We start from the raw sequence: 19,704 nt of genomic DNA on the forward strand, positions 1-19,704 counted from the left end.
GGGCCCCTTTGAGGAACGCAGTTTCTTGGATTCACACGAGAGCGGCAAGTGTGTCAGGCAGCCCACCTTGGCTCCCTGCAGCTCTCCCACAGTAAGGAGCTCACAGCTGTCATGAAGAGGATGGGACCTGTTTGGCCCATGAATTCCTTTCAATTGACTCATTGGCCCAATCACAAGAGATCAGTGACTCAATGCTCAGCACCCAGCTGGCAATGTGCCCAGGACCCCCTGCACTTCCCAAGCAGTGAGCACACACCCAATGGGTAAGCCCACGAACCCAGTTTATGACACTGCGTTGGGCAAAACTCCTGTCCCCAGCACTGAGCATGGCCTAAGCCCCATAGCAGCTGGCAAGGGACCCAACTGCCCTGCCTGCCTCTAGCTCCCAGCATTGCTACTGTGCAGGCCAAGGGTACTGAAGTTAGTCCCACTGTCCCCTGTCCATGCATGTTGGAGGGACCAGGCCATCGTGGTGGGGTGGGACAGGAGTATAGTTGTGGCCGAGGGCTTGTGAGTGGGCCTCCTACTCCCCAGCACAGGTGCAGGAGGAACTCTGGAAGCACTGCTCTGTCAGTGATACAGCTTCCAAGGTGTTCTTGAGTAGCAGACATTGTCCCTCAGAAGGGGTGACCCCACGGGCATGCGCACCCTGTTCCAGCGGGGGCCTTTTTTGTAGATGGGCTTGACGGAGCCAGGAGCCCAGCGCGTCAGGTACCTGTGGAGGGAGAACAAAGAGGTGCCTGTGAGGGCTGGGGGCCCAAGCTGGACGTGGGAGAGTGGAGCACTACCTCCTCAGGCCAGGCCATGGTTGGGCAAGCAAATCCTTTCACCAGTTTCCCTTTCCTGAAGTGCAGGGATTTTCCTGGGAGTAACTGCTGAGCGTCCTGTAAACAGATGGGCTGGGCTCTTGCTGCCGCAAGCCTGTGTGGCCAGGGTCAGGCAGCCCAGGGCCACAAGCTCCCTTGATCTTTGTAAATGTCAATGTTGGTGTGTGTTTGCTGAGGAAAAGGTGGCGAAGAGGCTGCCTGAAGAGCAGATCATTCCTCTCTGGCCTCAGCCATGGGGCGAGAAGAGCTGATGTAAGGCTCTGGAGGAACCCATTGCTCTTCCCCATTTGGCTCACTCAGCTACCCCAGCCTTCAGGGAACTCCCCAGGGTACTATAACTGGTGTAAGACCCCTGCCCCTCACCCAACCTGTGATGGGAATCAAGGGGTAAGGGCCCGTGGGCACAGCCCTAGCCTAGGAAGGTTCCTGTAAATAGGAGGGGGGTGGGGAAAGATGGCTGCCGCCCATGGACCTTTGGCCTCCTTTGGGGATGGCCAGGGCCCTGATAGTTCCCAGAAAAGTGGCTCATGCCGGCTAGGATTGGGTTTTACTCTGTCCAGAATAAAACTTGGATCCTGTCCAGAAAGGCCCATCCTTCATTCTGAAAGCTCAGCCATGACAAAGGCCAGGAATCCTCCCCTGCCTCCATTCTAGGTTGGGGCTCAACCCAGCTGTCTCTAGAGACCATCAAAGAAAAAGCTTTTTTATTTAAAAACTCAATAACCTTAGCTAAAAACTCTTAGATAAAAGAAGTGAAAAAATGATTGCTGATTTATGCAGTTCAACTGAGCTCCGCTGGACCTTGGTCTTCTGCTGCCAGCCCTGCGTTGACAGAAGCTGCGGGAGTTGCTGGCCTGCACTCCAAGTGTGTGCTGGGCAGGGAGGGGAGGGCCTTCCATGTGTCTCCTGGAATTGTCACTGCCCTGGCCAGGATGATGACTGTGAAGGAGGCTAGTTATAGGGACTGCTTTTTTTTTTTTTTTTTTGAGGCGAAGTCTTGCTCTGTTGCCCAAGCTGGAGTGCAGTGGCGCGATCTCGGCTCACTGCAACTTCCGCCTCCTGGGTTTAAGCAATTCTCCTGCCTCAGCCTCTGGAGTAGCTTGGATTACAGGCGCCCGCCACAATGCGTGGCTAATTTTTGTATTTTTAGTAGAGACGTGGTTTCCTCATGTTGGCCAGGCTGGTCTTGAACTCCTGACCTCAAGTGATCCGCCCGCCTCGGCCTCCCAAAGTGCTGGGATTACAGGTGTGAGGGGACTGCTTTTTCTATGGTCAGTGGTGCTAGGTGACAGAAGAGTAAGGTAAAGGGAGGGGACCAGGGATGGCCCCTTTGCTGGCCTCTCCCAGGCTTCAGAGGGGTACATGAAGAGATGGGGTATGGGAGCAGGCTCCCCAGAAGGGTGCTCATTGAGATTTGGGGATGCAGAGGAAAAGCTGGAAAGGTTCTCCAGAGCTACCGCCCTAAAGCTGTTCTTTCTCCCATGCCTTGGAGAGGGAAGCTGGGCTTTAGCTGGCCTTGGGCCTGATGCCTGCGCCACACGGAGCGGCCAGCTGGCAGGGGGTGGGCCGGGTGGCCTCCAGCCAGCTCTTTGGGAACACCCCAGCTCTAGCAAGAACCAAGTCTCTTTCCTAAACCAGCCCCTTCCTACCTCTCCTGAAGGGGCAGCAGGAGGAGCGACACAGCAGCAGACAAAGCATGGCTCCGCCAGGCCCCAGCGGAGCCTGGACCCATGCATGGCAGCATTAAATGAGACTCCCCTGCAAGGGAATCCATTTCCTTCGTAGCCTGAACTCTCCCTCCTGCTCAGCGTGGCCTTTTGCAACCGACTAGCCCCCACACATCATCAATCCTGTGTCACGTTAAAGGATGCCGGATGTATGGGAGGGCGCCTGGCCTAGCTTCAAAGGCCTGAGGCAGGATGGATTGTGTCCTCAGGCCTGCTGCTGTCTCTTAAAAAGCCAGAGGGGGTGGGCTCAACCCCCAAATGGTCCATAGCGTAGTTAGGGGACATAGGAAGAGGTTAGCATGTCCTGCTCCCCAAGAGCTGCTGGCAGATGGCTGAGCTAGCAATGTGGGGGGCACAGGTAGAGATGGGCACACAGCCAGGGTGCTGGCATGGTGTTGGTAAAGGTCCAGCTCTGACTTAGCCCCCAGGGACAGAGAGGCAGGGTACCAGGAAGAAGCCCTGCATTCCCACATCCCACACCCCCTACCCTCCATGCCTGAGTTCTGGTGCGGATCAGCCTAGGAGGCCTGCTGGGGGCTGAGGTGTTTGCTTTGCGTCAGTCATCTTTGATACCTTACAGAGAGCAATTCTATTAAAAAAGGACAAAAACTGCAATTACTTCCGCACCAACCTAATATGTTCCTCATTCCAGTCTGGGAACCACCAGCTGGACAGGAGGAAAGGGCCATTGGTAGGGAGAAGAACCCCCTCAAATCAATTCTACAGACCTGGCTCTACTCTCAACAAGGGGATACTAGAGATCTAAGACTATGTGAGTGTGCTGATGCCAGAGAGGAGGGAAGAAGGGAACTTGCAATGGGACAGCTGCTTGAATGTTAGACAAGAATCTGCTTCCACTCTACAGGGTCCTGCTTAGACTAGAAGGCAGACAAAGTGATTCCAAGGTCTGCAGGCCATCCTCTCCTTCTCTGTATGAACTCAGGGCCTCCTAGGCTGCCACATGGCGCTGTGTAGGTTGTTAACTACAACTCTGGGGAGCACTATTTGTGACCTAGTCTACATGGATGTTGCCCTGAAGTTGTCCAGTGTGCGACCTGCACAGCTGTATTCAGTGGCACTAACCCAGGAGGCCCTCCCATTTCTAAGGCCTTCTGTCCTCTAATAACCCCAGCGCTGGAGAGAGCTAGGATACTGAAAATTTGTAGTACTGACATCCCCATAGCCACCCAGTGTGATGTCATAAACGGGGGATTAGCACATTCTAATGCCCAATCAGCAGGCCTCTACCCTCCTTGCGCCTTTGCTAAGGGCCCTACAGGGGAGGAAAGAGGCTGAGGTTGGCAAAGAAGGCAACGGAAGAAGCGAAGACTGCAGCAGGGGTGGACTGATGGGGGTGGATGCTTAAGCTGGCAGGGAATGGAACAGACAGCCAAGGTGCACCCTAGTTTTCCTGAGCGCAGAACGCTCAGGTTGTTCACACCCAGGCTTGCTTACCGGTTGAGTTGGGGTTTGCTCTTCGGAACAACTCCTTCAGGAAGCCGAGGCCTGTGATTTGGTAATAGACCTGAGTGGCGGGGAAGAGGGGATAGTCTTTGCAGCTCCCTCTGCAGCTCTGAGGGGGCCAGAGGGAAAGCCCAAGGGAGCGGGAAGGTTGGCATTGGGTGGTGAGTATAATTAACACTCTGGATATCCACTTTTCTTCCAGGAGGGGCTGAAACATGGGGCAGCTGGGTGGGGAGAGAGTGCCTGCAGCCCTCTGCCCCTCTTGGTCCCCAGGGCCTTCTACCTGCTCGGTGGGCCATCTTCACACACTCCTCGATCTTGCGGTGTTCTTCCTGGCATAGGCCTGTGATCTTTCGGGGCAGCATGCCTCCATGAGGCCGGATGAACTGGCTAAGCAGCAGAACATCCTAGTGGAAACCGAAAATAGGGGATGAGGGTCAGCTGGGCTTGCTTTTGATGCCGGGAAGCTAGGGCTTCATGGTCTACAGGGGAGGCTGATATCTCCTGGGAACCTAGCTGAGATCACTTCCTCCACACAGAGCTTTGTACATGGGTCTGCTACCTTCACCCAACAAAGGTTAATCCCAACTTAGTAAGATTTTCTGTACCCCATTATCAACCCCAAGAGCTCCCAGCTTCTCTATGAGATTTTTTTTTTTTGAGGCAAGGGCCCACTCTGTTGCCCAGGCTGGAGTGCAGTGGCGCAATCTCGGGTCACTGCAATCTCTGCCTCCCAATCTCTTGCTCAAGTGATCCTCCCACCTCAGCCTCCTGAGTAGCTGGGACTATAGGTGCGTGCCACCACGCCTGGCTAATTTTTGTAGAGATGGGGTCTCGCTATGTTGCCCAGGTTGGTCTTGAACTCCTGGGCTCAAGCAATCTGCCCGCCTCGGCCTCCCAGAGTTCTGGGATTGCAGGTGTGCGCCCCTACACCCAGCCTCGTGAGATCATCTTCTGATAGACTAGGTTAGAGAACAGAAACTCTTCAAGTAGGGTCACCAATCTTTTATGTACCTGAAGCATCTTTCTTGGACAAAATGTCTGCTCAGATAGGGTTAGGAGACATGCCATATGTTTCCACACAAGAGGAAAAACCTGTAACATTTTAGACCTCAAAGTCTATATACCACAAGCCAGAGTATATGCAAACAGCCCCTCCACCTCCTGCCATTCCCTCTGAAGTGCGAGGAAGGCATAAAAGCCAAGGAGGAAGGAACCAGGGTTGTGAAGTTTAATCTCACATGATCTAGGCCCCCTGTGACCAGATCTGAGTGGATTCTTGGGCCTCCTTCGGACCATCACATGCCCACCAGGCTGCCTGGGACAGGTCAAAGGAATAGATAAGCAGAGCCAGAATCAAGACAAGGGACCACCTCCCTGCCAGGTCTAAAATGTTACAATTCCCAGACTGCTTGAGCCCAGGAGTTCGAGACCAGCCTGAGCAACATAGCAAGACCCCGCTGTCATAGAATGGCTTAAGGGGTTAAAGAAAACTCACCATTCCCCTCCCTGCAAGGGCCTGGCATGCCAATCTTAGCAGTCAAGTTCCACAAACCAACTTGCTGCCCTGGCAGGCGCCTTGCTGCATAACTGCAGATTTGTTTTAATCACTGGACAGTTCCTGAGGGACCCAGGCCTTCAATTCCCACCCCTGTACTTTTCAGAATCTGATGAAAAGAACTTGGATTGGATTAATCCAGGGCTAATCAACTGGGCTGGAGGCCCCGGCCCTCCACCCTAGGCTGCCAAGCAAGCTAACAGCTTTGTGCAGCTCAGGATAATGGTGCTCTGAGTGGAAAGGGGTAAGAGGAAAAACAACTTTAGCCTTTACCTCAGACGGGATTAGATTTCTTCTGCTGGAGAGAGCCAAGTATGTTTCCTGGAAAAGGCTGGTAGGAAGAGTGCCCTACAGTGGTTGGGCGGGTGTGGGGTTTGCTTTTCTATCAGCAGCTGAGGTTCCAAGGATGCCCACAACCCCACTAACTTCCGCATGGTGAGCGGCTGGGAACACTGCCCCTTGCCTGTGTGCTTGCTTCCTGTTACTCCAGGCGGCCATCAGGAGAAGGGCCCCAGGACAGAAAGAACCCCCCCCAACCCTCAGGGTGGCCTCAAGCCAAGGCTTCCAGCCCACGAGATTAGTTGGGTCACTCTGTTCAGATCCCATGGGCATGTGGCTTCTCCTGCTCTTATCACCTGACCAGGATCTCTGCCTTTAGTCATCCTATTCCACAAAGGGGCACAGGGACAACCTGCAGGTCAAACTGGCCCAGAGCCTGAATCACCTGAAACCCAAAAATAGGGTGTTTCATGTCACCTGTGAGAGCTCTGAAGAACAAGTAAGGATTTCTCCAGGGCTGTGTCCTTAGTCCCACGCCCTCCCCATCTCTGGGGAGGAGGTAGTGTAGTCATTAGGAGCATGGGATCTGCCTGGGCTTTCGTCCCTGGAGTTTGTATCCCAGCTCTGATACTGGCTGGGGGATCTGAGGCAAGTTCACAAACGTCTCCATGTCTCAAATTTCCTCATCTGTAAAATGAGGATGAAACTAGTACCTACTTCATAGGGTTACTGTGAAAACTAAGTGAATTAAAACAGGTAAGTACTCAGTGCCCGACAGAGTATGCACTCAATGTTAGCTGTTGTTATTATTCACTACTGTCTTTTTTCCCTGGAAACGACTGCACTAGAAGAGCTTGAGCAATCAGGTATCTTTATAGCTCCAATACAGAACGACAAGGTAATGTGTTCCCAGATCACAGTGAGAACCAAGACCCTGTTCAAATACACCCTCATCATAAAAGAGGAAAGCCAAACCCAGATCATGATTCCATCCCACAAGAGTACAACCCCTGCGAGCTGAGTTAAGGGCCCTAGTGGTCTGAGGCACAACCAGACCACAAACTCAATCAGTGGCTCTCAACCCTGGTTGCACATTAGAACCACGGGAGAGCATTGAAAAAATGCTCAGGCCCCACCCCCCGAGGCTGATTCCACACTGTGACCTCAGTCTCCTAGGCTACCGAAGATGGTGATGGGTCTTCTTCAGAGGGAGAGCTGCGGTGAATGAGACCACATCTATGAAGTGGCTTGGGAGGACCTGGTGGAGCCCATGCATCATTATTTTTTAAAGCTCCCCAGGTGATTCTAATGTGCAGCCAGGGTTGAGAACAACTGGACAAAATGCTGCCATCTCTGGTGGTTCCATGAAATGCAGCAGTAGCTACAGCGGGGACATGCTGCTCCAGTTAACCAGGGAATCTGAGAACTTCATGACACACAGAACCGAGTGTCTCTGTACCCAGACTCACGTCATAGTTATACTTGTGCTTCAGGTTCCAACGGCAGATGGGGCACTGGCCAGAGGGGTTAGGAGGATTTGGACTCTCCTTGGGAGTCGCTGTGATACGGCCTTCAATCTAGGAGACAGAGAAAGTGAGCCAGTGTGAGAGACAGGGCCTGCGTGGAGCCACATTATCTTTGCACAAACCCCAAAATGATGGGAATGCTGGTGAAAGTTTACCTTGGGGGTTCTTGTGGGAGTAGCTAAGAGGTTTCTCTGCCTGAACTGTGGTGTTTATTCTGTAGTTGCCCTATGCTAGGCCTTGAGATAGCTACAGGGATGTGGTTTGGTGGCCTACAGGGGTAATGGAAACCATCTGAACTTAATACCAGTGTCAAGAGGGAGAGAGGGGTTTGCTCTATCAATTGAATGCTACCTTTCCTTCCTCAAAAGAAAAAAACAAAGGCACCAGAACACTATACTTTTTCCCCTCCTTGGCTTTTGGGGGAAAGTAATACATGCACATGGTAAAAAGTTTTAAGTGGCACAGGGATATAGAGTCCAAAGAAAGCCTCCCTCCCATCCCACATGTCCTCCTAGCGGGAAACTGCAGTTCCCAGCTTTATCTTACAGAGCTAAGGCTATGCCAATGGGTCTCAACCAGAGGTGATTTTGCTCCCCAGGGGACATCTGGCAATGTCTGGAGACATTTTTAATTGTCACGACTGGGGGAGGGAGTGCTACTGCATCTAGCAGGGATGTTCTAACCATCCTCCACTGCACAGGACAGCCCTCACAACAAAGAATTACTCAGCCCCAAATGCCAGGAATAGCAAGGCTGAAAAAACCCGGGCTGTGCCATATAAGCAGATATGCGTGCGCTCGTTCTCTCTTTACAAAAGAAAGAAAAAACTAACACGATACAGATGGGAGGATACATTTCTCTGTCATGCTCCTTGCTTTTATCATTTTGGATGCCACCTTTTAAACCCTGCTGAGGCCAAGTGTGAAATGACCTCCCTATCGCTGCCGTATCCTGTGATACAGCCTTGGAATTACTAAGCGCAATAAACCAACGACCTGGGAATTAGCTCCAATTGCAAGAGGGGAGTTTAGAAAGCCTGGCTGACTGAGGCTGTGGGTTATGAGAGTGAGGCTGGGACGGGTCTGAGAGGCTTTGGGAGGGAAGCAACACTGTCTCCTGGGGGAGAAGTGGCACGGGGGAAAGGGGCTGGAAGTACTACTTGGCTGTGCAGGGCACTGCTACCCTCCTTCTGCCATGGCAATCACAACTATACCAGAAACTGAGATGTTAGAGAAAATTCGCAAGTACACGGTAGGCCTTGGGAGGCAGGTTGCAGTGGGTTGGGGGTTAGGGGGTGGGGAGAGCTAACATTTATTGACTCCCCATTATATGTGTGGCTCAGTGCTAAGAATGGTTCACATATATTAGTTCACTTAACCTCCAGAATCTAGTGAGGTAGGTGTCTGATCTTATTTCACAGGGGAGAGAATAATATCCAGTCAGCCATGGCCATGCCGCTAAAGGCATGGATGGGCTCTTCCCTCCCCTGAGGGCTCTCATAGGCCACAATGCCTCCACATCTATTCTACAAACAGCAGACTCATGCCCCACGTGAAAAACGCTCTTTATACTCAAAAGTCAGATGTATTTCTCTCCTCCAGCATGGAGTTGATAGAGTGAATGCTTGTTTTGGCTTTGAATCAAGGAGCCTAAAAGGTACCCTAAGGGGATTGGGGGGGTCCCCTAAAAAGAACTGTTTTGAGGCTAAGTAGTGGAAAGGCAGAGGGAGCATTCTAGGGGGAGACCCAATGGACTTGTCCTGGGAATAAGACTGCCTTGGGGAGGATTGAGCTTGGCTGGCTACCTAAAGGGTTAAATATCTGGTTGACATGGAAGTTACAGAGGCCTCTGGGAGCTCTGTGCAGTGACTGAGGATTTCTTGGAGGCATAGAAGGCCATGTGAAAACAGCGTTGTTGTCTTTTAAGGATTATAGGATAATCTAGGCCCCATGACTCCCCAAGGAAGGGAGGTGGGATGGGCCCAGGGAGGGAAACGGGGGAGTGGGTAGATGAAGCATTGTTCCAACTTTCTTACCAACAGACAAGCCAGGGCGCCAGCTAGTGAGGCCAGGGCCGGGAGAATGTCACTTTTTAAATGCATCATTTAAGGAGCAGTTTAGCCATTCTAGGCAGAAAAGAAAGGAACTGAGGTCCAGGCTCTTGGCTCTGGGTCAACTTACTCTGGCTCTCTAGGCGTGCAACAATGCCTTAGTTTCCCCTTTGGGAAACTGATTCAACACCCGCCAAAGAGCTTATCAGCAAAGGCCTCTGAGACCTTGCTACACAAAAGGCCACTTTCATCAAATAGCAGATACCTCAGCCCAGGCACAGCAACTGTTCCTGATTAACCACACTATAGCACACAGCTTGAAAAATAGTAGGCTGTGGGATTTATGGTCACTGAGGGAGCTGATCCAGGAGCTGGGCGTCCAGTTTGGGCCCCTCCCTCCCTCAGAGGAGCGGCGAGGGAGCTGATCCTGGAGCTGGGTGTCCAGTTTGGGCCCCTCCCTCCCTCAGAGGAGCAGCCAGGCAGCTCCAAGCGTTAAAGAGGTTATACATGGCCAACTCAACGATACTTACTATAGTTGTCTTCCCTTCTTGGATCTCCACCACTACGGAGATAAAGGGCGAAAAATTAGGTCAGCCATTTAATAAGGAACAGAGAGTTTCAAATAACAGCTCAAATTCTACACATCTGGAAAAAAGCAGCCTTCCATCTGTACTCTCTCACGGTCTCCACCTGGAACAGAAAGCATGCAGGGTTCACCCCACTAGTGCCAAGGCTCTATGCCCTTGAGGCGGGGTGGGGGCAAGCCCAGGATACCCAGGTAGCATCACCTCTCTGGTATGGGATTAAGGAGTTCCGCACTGTTTTTGCCTTTCTATGCAAAGATTTATCTTGGTTCTATCCAAAGGAATTGGTCAGATCCTGTCCTACGGTGGCTAGCAATAAAAGAGGGTGGGGTAGTGGTATCTAAAAGACCTTCAAAAGTATGCAGGCGGTGTGTGTTCCTGCACAAAGAGAATCAGATAAGAATGGTTTCTGCTCTGAAGAGTTTACAATGTAAGATATAGCACTGAACTAACACTATTCCAGTGGCACCCCAGTGAATGAGCAAAAAGACAAGTTCACTCCTAGAACACATCCTGGGAGTCTTGAGTGAAATCCTCTTCTCCCTGCAGGGTTGCATTTTATTATCTATACTGGAGAGTGTTGATGGACGAGGTAGGAATAAGGAGCATGAAGATACTGGGTCCAAGAAGAATTTCAAGTATTGCCATTCCAAACAGAGAGGGACACCCTCAGTGCTTTGCCTATTTAGGTGAGGCAGTCAGAAGAGAATCTGAAGGCAAGACAATCAGTTGCACACGTCTGTCAGGCTGAATACATTTCCTATCTTACCTAACCAAGATGCAGAATGAGCCAATAGCCCACATTCAGCTAATATAATCAAATAGTTCTTGGAGATACTCCCGTGTTGACACAGTTTCTTTAGAAAGATAGAAGCCAGACTGGGTACAGTGGCTCACGCCTGTAATCCCAGCACTTTGGGAGGCTGAGGCGGGAAGAAATACTTGAGCTCAGGAGTTAAGGAGACCAGCCTGCGCAATGTGGCAAAATCCTACAAAAATCACTAAAATTAGCCAGGCGTGGTGGCATGCACTTGTAATCCCAGCTACTTGGGAAGGTGATGTGGGAGGACTGCTTGAGCCCAGGAGGTTGAGGCTGCAGCGAGCCATGATCATGCCACTGCATTCCAGCCTGAGGGACAGCGCGAGACCCCATCTCAAATAAACAAACACACACCAATAAAAAGAGAAGGGACCATCTAAGGAAAAAGGCAATTGTAACCCAACCAGAGGCCCATGGCAGCATCTGTGATCACTAAGCTCTGTGACCAACACCTAACTGGACACAGACTGCTTGGAATTGTCCCTCATTTGTCTTCTGGGCAACCCATTCATAAAGACTCACTGCTCCAAAACAACCAACCTGAGAGCCTCTCAGTGTCCAACTCCAGACATACAAAGGAATAACAATGGCTAGAAAAGCCCTGAGGCTTTCTCCAGAGAACACTGTAGTTACTAATCAATTCAAAGACAACCTAGGTTTTTCCATGTAAAAGAAAATGGGTCACCCCACACACGGATCTACTTGTACAGAACACAGACCAACCCAAGAATGGGATTTGGGTGAGACTCAATGTGGTCCTCAGTCTGGAAGCCAGCACAGCTGCAGAGGGAAGGTCACTGCAATACGTCAACCTGCAGAATCAACCTACAAACGGAGGATGGGGAGAAATGAAGGGAGGTAGGAGGAGGGCACATCCCCAGTCCAGCAGGGGTTCCAGGCACCCTGCAACTTTGCAAATTTGCAAAAACCAAGTTGAGAGACAACCTAATCTGAGCAACAAGTAGTGGGGAAAGTTTCTAAGAATCCCCAAAGGAACCAAAGGAGAGACACGTTCTGGTACCACTGGAGTCGGCAGAAGAACAATGCCTTGAAACACAAGTGGATAAACATGTGGTTCCCTGCTTGGTGGAGGCACTTGGGTCCTAACCATGAGGTAAACAAGTCTAACAAAACACACATCACTCCCGGCAAAGTACCAAATCCTGAAGTCATCCCACTGGCCCCTGGAAAACAGATCAAAGCCCATGGCAAGCTCCACTGTTCACAAACTCCCCCTCCACACAGCAACTGTGAGCCAACGAATCATCTTACTAGAAGCCAGTGGGTAAAACAATAGGCAGATGCTTATCTAACAGAGACAATTTGTCAAACCAGAAGGAATGACCTGAGAACTCACATTGAACTGACATTGATCAGGGTGGTGTCTCAGTGCAGGGGGAGAAGGCCCTGTTGGAACCTGGTCCTTGAGGCCCTTAGTAGATTTTAAGCCCCTGGAAAGAGGAGATAGGAATCAAAACAGTATTGATTTACAGCGTGCATACAAAAACGTGTCAAAACCAAACAAAACCTGATCCATTTTGTTCCTGGCTGCCTCCCTATTCAAGAGAAGTGGGGGTGGCTAAGAAAAGCTGGACTGAGAGATTTAGGCACTAACAGAAAACTTGTTTAGAAAAAGATGGAATCACCCTTGTGTTCTGAGATATGGCAGTATCAAGTAAGCTAAGGGAAGAGATGAAGCAGTTTTCTAAACTAGAACTAAGGGCCAAAATCTTTCCAGATAAGCACTTCTCATACACATGAAATAATCTGTCCCCAGTGAGGCAACACATTTGCTGGGCACTTATGGACTATACAGCTTCATTCTACCTACTGTGAATTACAGTAGAATAGGAGCCACAGTCTTTGCCCTAGAGGAGGAAAAGAACAAAACTCTGCATGGGAACTTGACTATAATAAAGTCCATGCCTCGTAAAGAGGTCCTTTGAGTACTTCAGTAAATACTTGCCTAGGATGGAGTCCAAGATAACTGAATTATAACAGTGTGGAACAAATGACATTGTGGTGAGATTGCAGTGAATGCAAAAGGAGGAGACAGGGTGACACCTATAGTCTCAGCTACTCAGGAGGATCACCTGAGCTAAGGAGTTAGAGGCCAGCCTGGGCAACACAGCAAGACCTTGTCTCTTAAACAACAACAACAACAACAAACACAGAAAATGCAAAAAACCTTGATGGCCACATGAACAGACACAGTGAACTGCAGCCATGTAAAGACTCAACTGCTTAATAAAAGAGGAAGTGAAAAAAGATGAGGAGTGCAGGGCACTGCTGAAGTGCCCAGAGACCAAGGTCCCTCTTGGAGAGGATCTGTAGAAACCAGGGCCCAAGCAGAGTAGGAAAGACTGGAGTAACTGATGGCTGGGCAGTGGCCCTAATAGTCTTATGTAGGGTCAGGGAGAGGTGTGCCATGTTTGGGATGTGTGCTTGCATTTCTGGCCACTGACAACTTTTTGCAAACACCTTCCTGCCTCAAGCCCTGCTTCCTCCAGTTCATCTTTAACTCTACCATTAAAGTTTCTGGTTCCCTCATCACCTCCCCCTTTCTTTCCCTTGGACCCCTGAGGGAATGTCCCTCTGCCCTATGCTTCAGAATGAGTCGTCTTACTGCTGCACAAAAATTTCTTCCCACTAGCAGGTTACTCTGGACTATGTCCCCTGAATTCTTTAAAGACTCCAACTCACTCCTCTCTCAAAGCTTTTATATGGGACTGCCCAACCTGCCAGGCATACCCTTGTCTGAAACGTTAGGTCTTCCAGAAGGCCTTCTTAACTGACTGTGAAAGAGATGAAGCAAATTCCCTCTGGCCTTTACTCACTTCAATATACCTTTCTCTAAGTGTCTGACAGATCATGTCTTAATTTATATAATATGTTTGTTTTTTTTATTTTAAATACATTTCCTTCACAAGGGCTCTAAGAGGGATAAGGGAGGAATGAGATCCAACACAGTCTTTGCTAAATCTGGCAGTGCCAACCATAAAGGCACTAAATGGTCTTTGGCAAGTTAACTGCTAAGAGCTTTCAGGGAAGGAGGGAACAATAAGGGAGGCCCTGGCATGGAATACCAAGGTGATGTTACTGGTGGAGAGGGAAGAGGGCTGGCTCTACTTCCAACTCCATCACTTATTAGACATGTGATGCTGGGCAAGCTATTAAACCCCTTGGAACGGCATTTCCTCATTTATAAAAATGAGGACAGTTAATATCCACCTTTAAGGTGTTTTTGAGAAGACTGAATAAATGTATGTGGAAAACCTAGCACAGTATTTGAAGCAGGCACAGTAAGTCACAATTTCTATTTTCGTCCTCCTTCAGTCTTGCTTTTTCCATAATAATCTTTTTTTGGCTTTGTGTATCTCTCTGGACAAACTTTAAACCAGGCTTTCTCAACAGCAGCAGGACTGCCATTTTGGGCCAGATGGTTCTTTGTTGTGGGGAACTGACTCGTGCATTATGTTTAGCAGCATCCCTCGCCTCTACCCCCCAGATGCCAGTAGTACCAGTTGTGACAACCAAAAATGTCTGCAGACATGGCCAATTGTTACTGGGGGACAAAACTGACCCCCAGTTGAAAATCACTGTTTTAGACTGAAAGTCTTCATAGACAGGAAAATTGGTGCTCAGTCCTCAAGAGCTGACTAAAATTATGTATTATTATCTGATACTTTGAAAAGTAGGATGCTTGAATATTTTCAGCAAGAGAACCAGCTTCTTTCCCACAACTTTAAATTCTCTGTGTACAATATTGTTTGGGTGTCACATATACCAGCTGAGACTAGTCAAAATTAGCTATATGTATAATACTTTATGCCTTACAAATAATGCATAGACTAGCAAAAGAAAATGTTTTCATTTACAAGCTTTGAAGATAGGTGATTCTTAAGAATATAGAATATGGTAGTGCCTTCATGTAGAATCATATTAATTCAACCTAACATTTAGATGAAGGACTTCAGAGACCCATTTGATTTACAGTCCATCCTTTTTTACTTTTTTTAAAGAGGTGGGCGTTCTCACTACGTTGCCCAGGTTAGACTCCAATTTCTGGGCCCAAGTGATCCTCCCACCTTGGCCTCCCAAAGTGCTGGGATTAAAGATATGTACCACTGTACCTGGCTTACAGTCCATCATTTCACAAACTCTCCAAAGGAAAAAATTCTTTAAGTCTAACTTCAAATATTTGTTGTTAAAACAAAACAAAACGATTCCTCTTGCCTTTTTTTCTGGAAGCATAGCAAAATCTGCCTCAACTTTGAATTTCATAAGAATATGCAAATTGTAGCCAATAGTGTTTGACACTTGGTAGACTCCCCAAAATGGTATGGAGATATGCCTATTTTGCAGCATGGGAACAAATGAAACATCCAAGTCCTATCATCTGCATGATTTCTTTAGTGTCTTTATTAATGGGTCTACTAATGGATAAGTTAATCAGGCAATATCCAGACTTTTTTTTCTAGCAAATGCTCCACTTCCCTTACGGGCTAAATTCTTCAAACATACCTACTATTTCCATCTCTTCATCAACTATCTCTTTCATTTCTCCAAACTGGATTCCTTGTTTGCCACTCTATTGAAATTGCTGTTTGAAAGCTACAAAGAGACCTCTTCTGAGACAAATCCAATGGCCCCTTCATTAGGCCCTTTTTAGACTTTTCTGCTCCCTCTGACAACAATGATCACTCTTTTCCACTGGATACTTCTCAGCTTTCGTTAAAGGATATGCTGCCCAATACTATGCCAGATCCTCAAAAAACCCCACATCTCTTCTTTTGCACATCACTCATCCTTTCCTGCTTCCAGGAGTACACAAAGGAAGGCTATGTCCTAAAAGACCGTTTCACTCTCCGCCAGATTCCATCCTTTTGTGAGCCTGCTCAAGACACATCCTCTTTATGAAAACTTCCAACTGGGTTTGCTGTTTCCAGTAACTGAGTCTCCCTGTACTTCGTCACGTAAAAGGCTAACTTGCATTTATTGGAGTGTGTATATACATAATCTCATTAGAACCTAAGCTTTTCAGAAAAAGGGCTGTATTTTCTGTCTCCAGAATTCCTTCACAGCTTGAAGCATAGCACTTGGCATTCAGTAAACTCTCAGTTGATGCTCGAATCAGGCCGCTTTCCCAGATTAAGATTAATGAAAAGCTGAACTACCATCCTGCATTTGCCTATGTCTCAGCTATTCAATGGCCTTTCCACTTTGGCCTCCCCCTCACAGGGAGACTAGCGGCCCGGGCAGAGAACGCCGCCATCAGATCACAGCATTTTGAGAAGGGAAAGTGGAAAGGGAGGCTCTGGGAGGGTACCCAGATGGCCTTCCTTCGTGATCCAGAGACTCTTTAATAAAAGAGACTGCGATTCGGAGAACATGGAAGGAAGAATTAACATGCAAACCCTTTCCGAAAACTTTTCTGAGCCCTAGGACAGGTTTATTGTCTGCTCCTGCTAAGTAAGCAGGCTTTTCTCTCCGTCCTCCTCCGCCTTGTGAAGATACTCACAAGGGGCAGGAGATCAAGATAAGGCACCAGGGTGTGGAAGGGGCTTTTAAGCACGCCTGGGGAGCCGGTACCTCCAAAGTTTCAGAATCGGACGAAGGAAAGGGAGGAAGGAGCGCACCGGGGCTGGCGAAAGCAGTCTCTGCCGCTCTTCTTAATTTCAGGAGGTTGCTGGGACGCATGACTCACCTTCCCTGAACCCGCGAGCTGGAAGCCGAGACCAGCTGGTCGCTGCCGGGCCCGCTAGTAGCCCACGGAGAAGCCGCCCACAGCCGGACACCAGAGCCTTGAGGGCCGCCATCTTCAAAAACCTACCCTGACCTCTCGTCCGTTTCCGCTTCCGGAACGTAGCGCCCGCCGCCGCAGTGGTGGGGCAGGAACGGCGGGGCGGGGTTGTAGTTCGCTTGCTCCTGTCACATCATTTCTCTCACCTGTCCGCTTTGGGATACGAAGAGAGGCTTCTGCGTCAAGCCTACATTTCGTGTTAAGGATCTAGGGGAGGTCTTCTAGCTCCTGTCTGCCAGTGCCTACAAGTCTTCAAGGTTGCATTCGTTTCCTGGAAGGCTTCCTTAGGAAAATCGCACGCAACACCCCACCTATGTCATTAAAGCTTTCTCTTCACTGCACGTGAGCTGTGGACTTTTAGCTTCTGTGACTGGGGCTAGACCTCTACGGGAGAGGCTGAAATGGTTAGGAACTCTGGCTCTGGAGTATCGGATATCAGGCAGACCTGGGATAGAATTGATACCACCTTCTTCCCTGACCACTGCCACACTGATCTTTGATTTGCATATACTTAGACCTCTCTCTAGCCCCAGGGCCTTGATACAAGCTATTTCCTTTGTCTGCTCTTTAGCTGTCTAGTTAGCTTCTGCTTATTTCTTAGAGCTCACCTCAAACCTTATTTCCACAGTTTTGCTTGACTGCCCATTCTCAGCACCAGATGCCTCTCCATCTTAGTGCTTGGGACAATTTCAGTTTTATGTTTGTTTTGTATGTGTCATCTCACCAGACTGTAAGCTCCATGAAGTCAGGAACATTGTTTTCTGTTGACTCGCACATCTCCAGCACTTAGAATAGTTCCTGACACATAATAAGAGTGCAATATATACTTGTTGAATGAATGAGTAGAATCTCTTTTATAGGGCCTAGGGGAGGACTAGACCCTGAAGATTAGATGTGATAAAACATAAGTGATCGGCCGGGTGTGGTGGCTCATGCCTGTAATCCCAGCACTTTGGGAGGCTGAGGCGGGTGGATTACCTGAGGTCAGGAGTTCAAGACCAGCCTGACCAACATGGTGAAACCCTGTCTACTAAAAATACAAAAATTAGGGGGGTGTGGTGGCGGGCACCTGTAATCCCAGACACTTGGGAGGCTGAGGCAGGAGAATCGCTTGAACCCAGGAGGCGGAGGTTGCAGTGAGCCAAGATCACACCATTGCACTCCAGCCTGGGCGACAAGAGTGAAACTCCGTCTCAAAAACAAAACAAAACAAAACAAAAGGGCTCAATAAACATAAGCTAGTTAATGGAGCAGTTATGGAGATGACTCTTTTCACAAGTTGGACTCACTTGTGTTGTAAGGAAGCTTATGGTACCAAAGAGAAAATACAACTGCCCAGTTTTTCCTCTTTCAGATTTGTGAGACGTGTAGGATGTTCCTCTGGAGCTCCATAGGAACGGAAAATCATTCACAACTCAGTTCTTCCTATCCTTCTCTGATTCAAGATGGGAAAATCAGGCTTATTAAATGACATAGCATGTTTTCTGATGAGTGGGAGAGGAGCCCATCATCCAGTTGGGACCGTCACCCTAATAGGAGGATGCAGAGCAGCTGCTGTATGGAAAATGTGAGTGGCATCACCATAGACAGGGAGAACAGGAGAAATGCAGCATTGGGGTACATTAAAACATCTCATTTAGCAAAGGTAAACCCAGTGAAGGGGAAACTTAAAAGAAAAGTCAATCAAGGTGGTAGAGACTGACACATGGATTAGGAGTGAAGCAGAGGGTCTTAGTGAGGTGTAGGTCTAGGTGTCCCAGCCAGGATCAAGAAAGCTTTGACTCTCCCTATAGCTTCCAAGTTTGTTCTGCATAGATGACCTTGAGCTTATAGATGTATAGATGACCTTTTGTGTTTGTACTACATCCCCTGTTTCTTCACCCATTTCCAACTTCCAGGAATCCAGTAGAGACAAGGGCAGCAACAGAGCCCCACCCAGGGCTTGCTTTGGACACAGTGAGCTAAAGCATTCGAGTGCCAACCCTCTTCTCATTATCTTATCTTAACTTATCATAAACAAATTTTATTTTAAAAAACAACTATGACAGGTAACGTGATCATTGTAGAAAAATGAAACAATAAATAAAGTAAAAAGAAAATAAATGTCATCTAAAATCCAGAGATAAGCATTGTTTACATTTAGCAAGATGAAATAATACTGTGGATATTCTTTGCCTTATAATATCTTATTTTTCTGAATCCATTTATGATTAGTCCCTACAATTCTGTGAGACCAGGTTTGGATCAGGAGACTAGCTTTAAAAAACAACAACACATCTTTTAATTAAAGTATTACCTATGTAAGAAAAATACACAGGCTGGGTACAATGGCTCACGCCTGTAATCCCAGCACTTTGGGAGGCCGAGGCAGGTGGATCACTTAAGGTCAGGAGTTCGAGACCAGCCTGGCCAACATGGTGAAACCTCATCTCTACTAAAAATACAAAAATCAGCTGGGCGTGGTGGGCTCCTGTAATCTCAGTTCCTCAGGAGGCTGAGGCAGGAGAATCACCTGAACCCTGCAGGTGGAGGTTGCGGTGAGCCGAGATCACGCCATTGCACTCCAGCCTGGGCAACAGAGTGAGACTGTCTCAAAAAAAAAAACAAAACCCAAACAAACAAACAAACAAAAAACAACAAAACACACAAATCATCAGTGTACTGCTTGATGAATTTTCGCAAAGGGACACACTACCCATACTGGAGTGGAGTGGCATGTTCAAGCAGAACTTGACGCACTCTAGAACACCCCATTGTGTCCCCTTCCAGACACTACCCCGCAAGGATAATCATTATCCTGACTTTTAGCACAATACATTACTTTTCCCTGCATTTGACCTTTATATAATATTCCACTGTGAATATACTATATTTTAAAAAATCACTTTTTTTTCTGTTGATAGAATTTAGATAGTTTCCACTTGGGACTACTACAAAGAGTGCTGTAACGTTCTTCTATGTGACTCTCGGTGAACACAAGAACAAACTTCTTTGGGGCCTGTCTCGTGGTAGAACTGTTAGGTTGCAGGGTATGCCTATGCTCAGCTTTAGTAGAAGATATTGCCT

The 19,704-nt window shown here is 48.5% G+C and overlaps 1 protein-coding gene across 1 annotated transcript; it reads right to left on the reverse strand.

Moving 5' to 3' along the window:
- Nucleotides 1-112: 112 nt before the first annotated feature.
- On the reverse strand, nt 113-16,692 carry MRPS18A (mitochondrial ribosomal protein S18A). Its single transcript, XM_001140445.5, has 6 exons — nt 16,543-16,692; nt 9,962-9,993; nt 7,325-7,432; nt 4,302-4,425; nt 4,010-4,079; nt 113-715 (listed from the first exon to the last, which is right to left on the reverse strand). Exons 1-6 carry the CDS (start codon nt 16,652-16,654, stop codon nt 571-573), a joined length of 591 nt encoding a protein of 196 aa, XP_001140445.1. The 5' UTR covers nt 16,655-16,692; the 3' UTR covers nt 113-570.
- Between the last annotated feature and the right edge of the window lie 3,012 nt (nt 16,693-19,704).

Source organism: Pan troglodytes, chromosome 5 (assembly GCF_028858775.2).
Source record: "Pan troglodytes isolate AG18354 chromosome 5, NHGRI_mPanTro3-v2.0_pri, whole genome shotgun sequence".
Taxonomy (NCBI): Eukaryota; Metazoa; Chordata; class Mammalia; order Primates; family Hominidae; genus Pan; species Pan troglodytes.

Bases quoted from the DNA above. Each gene is read 5' to 3' on its own strand.
- MRPS18A (XM_001140445.5), bottom strand. From the start codon at position 16,654: ATGGCGGCCCTCAAGGCTCTGGTGTCCGGCTGTGGGCGGCTTCTCCGT. The intron at 9,994-16,542 runs GTGAGTCATGCG...TTATCTCCGTAG, and splicing joins AGCTCGCGGGTTCAGGGAAG to TGGTGGAGATCCAAGAAGGG. The intron at 4,426-7,324 runs GTGAGTCTGGGT...GGTTTCCACTAG, and splicing joins AGCACAAGTATAACTATGAC to GATGTTCTGCTGCTTAGCCA.